This window comes from Gekko japonicus, unplaced genomic scaffold (assembly GCF_001447785.1).
Source record: "Gekko japonicus isolate JY-2015 unplaced genomic scaffold, Gekko_japonicus_V1.1 scaffold2954, whole genome shotgun sequence".
Lineage (NCBI taxonomy): Eukaryota > Metazoa > Chordata > Lepidosauria > Squamata > Gekkonidae > Gekko > Gekko japonicus.
In genome coordinates this window covers 60,020-63,282 of record NW_015162040.1, presented here as the reverse complement: position 1 = coordinate 63,282, position 3,263 = coordinate 60,020, and the positions used below count along the sequence as shown (strand labels likewise).

At 63.6% G+C, this 3,263-nt stretch overlaps 1 protein-coding gene across 1 annotated transcript in view; it reads left to right on the top strand.

Annotated features, from left to right (window-relative positions):
• Positions 1-29: 29 nt before the first annotated feature.
• Positions 30-3,263, top strand: part of IRX5 (iroquois homeobox 5) — a 41,189-nt gene continuing 37,955 nt past the window's right edge. The window contains exons 1-3 of the mRNA XM_015405582.1: positions 30-514; positions 2,473-2,881; positions 3,140-3,256. Coding sequence (XP_015261068.1) covers positions 266-514; positions 2,473-2,881; positions 3,140-3,256 — 775 coding nt within the window. The 5' untranslated portion in view covers positions 30-265. The remainder of the gene's footprint in view (positions 515-2,472; positions 2,882-3,139; positions 3,257-3,263) is intronic.

Genomic DNA, 3,263 nt, shown 5'->3' with positions numbered 1-3,263 from the left:
GGAGGTGGGGGGAAAAGGCACCGCTCGCCAGAGCGCCCGGCTAGATCGGCTGCGCTGGGGAGGCGGCGAAGAGGGGCGCGCGTCTAGCCCAGGGGCTCTCCGCCCTCCCTCCCTCTCTCTCTCCCTCCCTCCCTCTCGCCCGCCGGCCCGGCTCTGCAGAGGCGCCCTCCGACGAGGCGAGAGCGACGGGGAGAGCCGACCGGGCGGCGGATCGTGCCGCGGCTGCTGCGCTGGCTGGCTGGCGGCTGCATGCCCGCGCTTGGCCATGTCGTATCCTCAAGGCTACTTATACCAGCCGTCGGCGTCTCTGGCTCTCTACTCCTGCCCGGCGTACAGCACCAGCGTGATCTCGGGACCCCGGACGGATGAGCTGGGCCGCTCGTCGTCTGGCTCGGCTTTCTCCCCTTACGCCGGCTCCACCGCCTTCAGCGCGCCTTCGCCCGGTTACAACTCCCACCTCCAGTACGGCACGGATCCGGCCGCGGCGGCGGCGGCGGCTTTCTCCTCTTACGTGGTAAGGGCGGCTTGCGGGGCTGGGGGATCGCGACCCCGTCCCGGGGAGACGTGGAGGGAGGAGGGGGAGGGCGGGTTCGGCTGGGATGGAGCCGGAGCGCGAAAGAACTTCTCGGAGGCTGACCGGGACGGGGGGCGGGGAGAGAGAAGGTGCCGAAATGCCAACCGGTCCGGTTGGAAGGGGCGACGGAACTGGAAGGGCACGGGAACTGGAAGGACACCCCGTCCGCGGGAACGGAGGAACGGCCGTTTGCGCGCCGGCGGGTGCTTCGCTCCCAATCGGTCGCCGGCGAACCCAAGAAGAACCCTCTTAAATACGAACAAGTTACAGCGCGATCCCGGGCGTGCCTATTCCGAAGGCACTTTCGCGGTGGCCTGGCACTTACTCCCAGGTAAGGGGGCGCGAGAGGGCAGCCCCGCCGAGCCCCGCGTTTACTCGGAAGCAAGTGTCGTTCCCCACCCCTACCCCCAGCGCCCCGCACGCCGCTGCAGCCCCGCAGAATCCAGTCTAAGAGGCGAGCGTATTCGGAAGTCCTGGAGTTCCAGGGATTTCCAGCGTGGAGAAAAGACGTCTCTGAATTTTGCCTTGTTTTTAAAAAGTGAACCCCCCCCCCCCCCCCCCACGTCTCCCTTCCCCCCCTCCCCAATTGTTTAAATCCGAGTCTAGGAGTTTAGATGCTCCCCCGTTGGGCTGCAGAAGAAGAGGGCGGGCGAGCCGAGAGAACGGGGCCAGTTTCCCTCTCTATCCCCACTTCTTTAATTAACCGTCCGCAATGTTGCAAAACTATGATCCCGGCTCGGGCAGCCGGTTTGGAGACATCCAAACGATATTGGGTTTTTTTCTTTTTCGTTTTTTTAAAAGCAGGGTTGCGGAGGGGCGATCGGGGAGTTTTCAATCCCGCTTTTCTGCACTACTGGGAAAAAATAAAATTTAAAACCCAGTTCTCGCCCTGGAACACACCTGGGAACCTTCCTCTCGCCAGCCCTTTGGCCAAAAGGGACAGGTTCCTCTCCGCAGATGAAAGAGGGGGAAGCGAAGTTTGGTCTGTCTCCCCGGCCAGCAGAAAGCATGTGGGTTCTCCCCCCCCCCTCCCCGACTCGGGTGAGGAACCCACCAGAAGCGCTTGTAAGCGAAGTGAACTCGGGCGTAAAGAGGCCGATTCAGGCCTCTGGGAGAGACGCCGGTCGTGGTGAAAAATCGGTTCGCGTCCCGGTATCTTTCCGGGGGCCGTATGCGAGTGAGGGGGGGGGTGTTCGTGGAGGGTCATCGCGGCGGGCTTCGCGGGAAGTCCCGTCTGGGCGTGTGGAAGGGTGTCGTGTGCGAGGGGGCTGCTCAGTTGGAGGGGGAAGGACCGGGTTGTGTGTGTGTGTGTGTGATGTGTTCCCGTTTACCGCTGGGTAATATCGCAGAGATGGGAGCGGGTCGCCAACTGGGAGGGTGGAAGTGGCCACGGGAGCGAGGGGCGGCTGGTGGACAGTCCACGGGGTCCGCCTTCTGGACGAGTCCAGCCGCTTACGCCAGGGTTTTCCCGGCGGGGCTGTCTGGGAACAGGGCCGACTCCATACCTACGCGTAGAGTGGGACGGCCCTTAGGGGCACCAAACTGCACCCGGCCCCGTACTCTGGGAGTTTCTTGATTATTTGTATTTTTCATTCTTCCTAAAATGCATTTATTTTTGAAATTAGTGGGCGGGGGGGGGTGCCAGAAGGGATCCTTGCCTAGGGTGCAAAATAAGCTGGAGACGGCCCTACCTGGGAACAGGCGCACGACTAGGCCCGACTTGGCAAAAGAAGAAGAAAAGACGCTCTAAAGTCGCTGACCGTCCTGGGATTGCGCGGCCCTTTCCGACGGTCTATTAGCTCCGAGGCTAGTTCTAGGGAGGCGCTTTCTCATCCCCTCGGCCTGCTTGACTTCTCCTCCTTCTCCTCCTCCCTTCCCCTCCTCCCCGTCTCCTCCAGGGCTCCCCCTACGACCACACGCCCGGGATGGCGGGCTCCTTGGGCTACCACCCTTACGCGGCTCCCCTGGGCTCCTACCCCTACGGAGACCCGGCCTACCGGAAGAACGCCACCCGGGACGCCACCGCCACCCTCAAGGCCTGGCTGAACGAGCACCGGAAGAACCCCTACCCGACCAAGGGCGAGAAGATCATGCTGGCCATCATCACCAAGATGACCCTCACGCAGGTCTCCACCTGGTTCGCCAACGCCCGGCGGCGCCTCAAGAAGGAGAACAAGATGACCTGGACGCCGCGCAACCGGAGCGAGGACGAGGAAGAGGAGGAGAACATCGACCTGGAGAAGAACGACGAGGAGGACCCGCAGAAGCTGGAGGAGAAGGCCGACCTCCAGGAGGCCCCGGAGACAGGTAGAAAGGGGGAGAGGCGGGCAGGGAGGGAGAGAGAAGCCGTCGGGGTGGGCTTTGGCCTGAGGCCTCGTTTGGCCCTGGGGGGACTTTGCAGCTGGGGACCAAGTCGCTGGTTCTTAAGGAGAAAGAGGAGACTGCTGGGCAGAGAAGCGGGGGTCGGTGGGCGCCGTCGAGAAAGCGAAAGGGGTGGGTGTCGGAGGGGGGGAGGACCGGAGGTTGGAAAGGCCTGACGGCCCGTTATTTGGCTTTCCCCCCCAGGTGGAGGAGGCCTGGAGCAGAAGGGCCCGGCGGCCGGCAAAGACCCCGACGGCCCCCTGAGCGACTCGGATTGCAAAGAAGCGTCGGAGGAAGCGCCGTCGAAAGGCGCCCCGGGCTGCTCGCC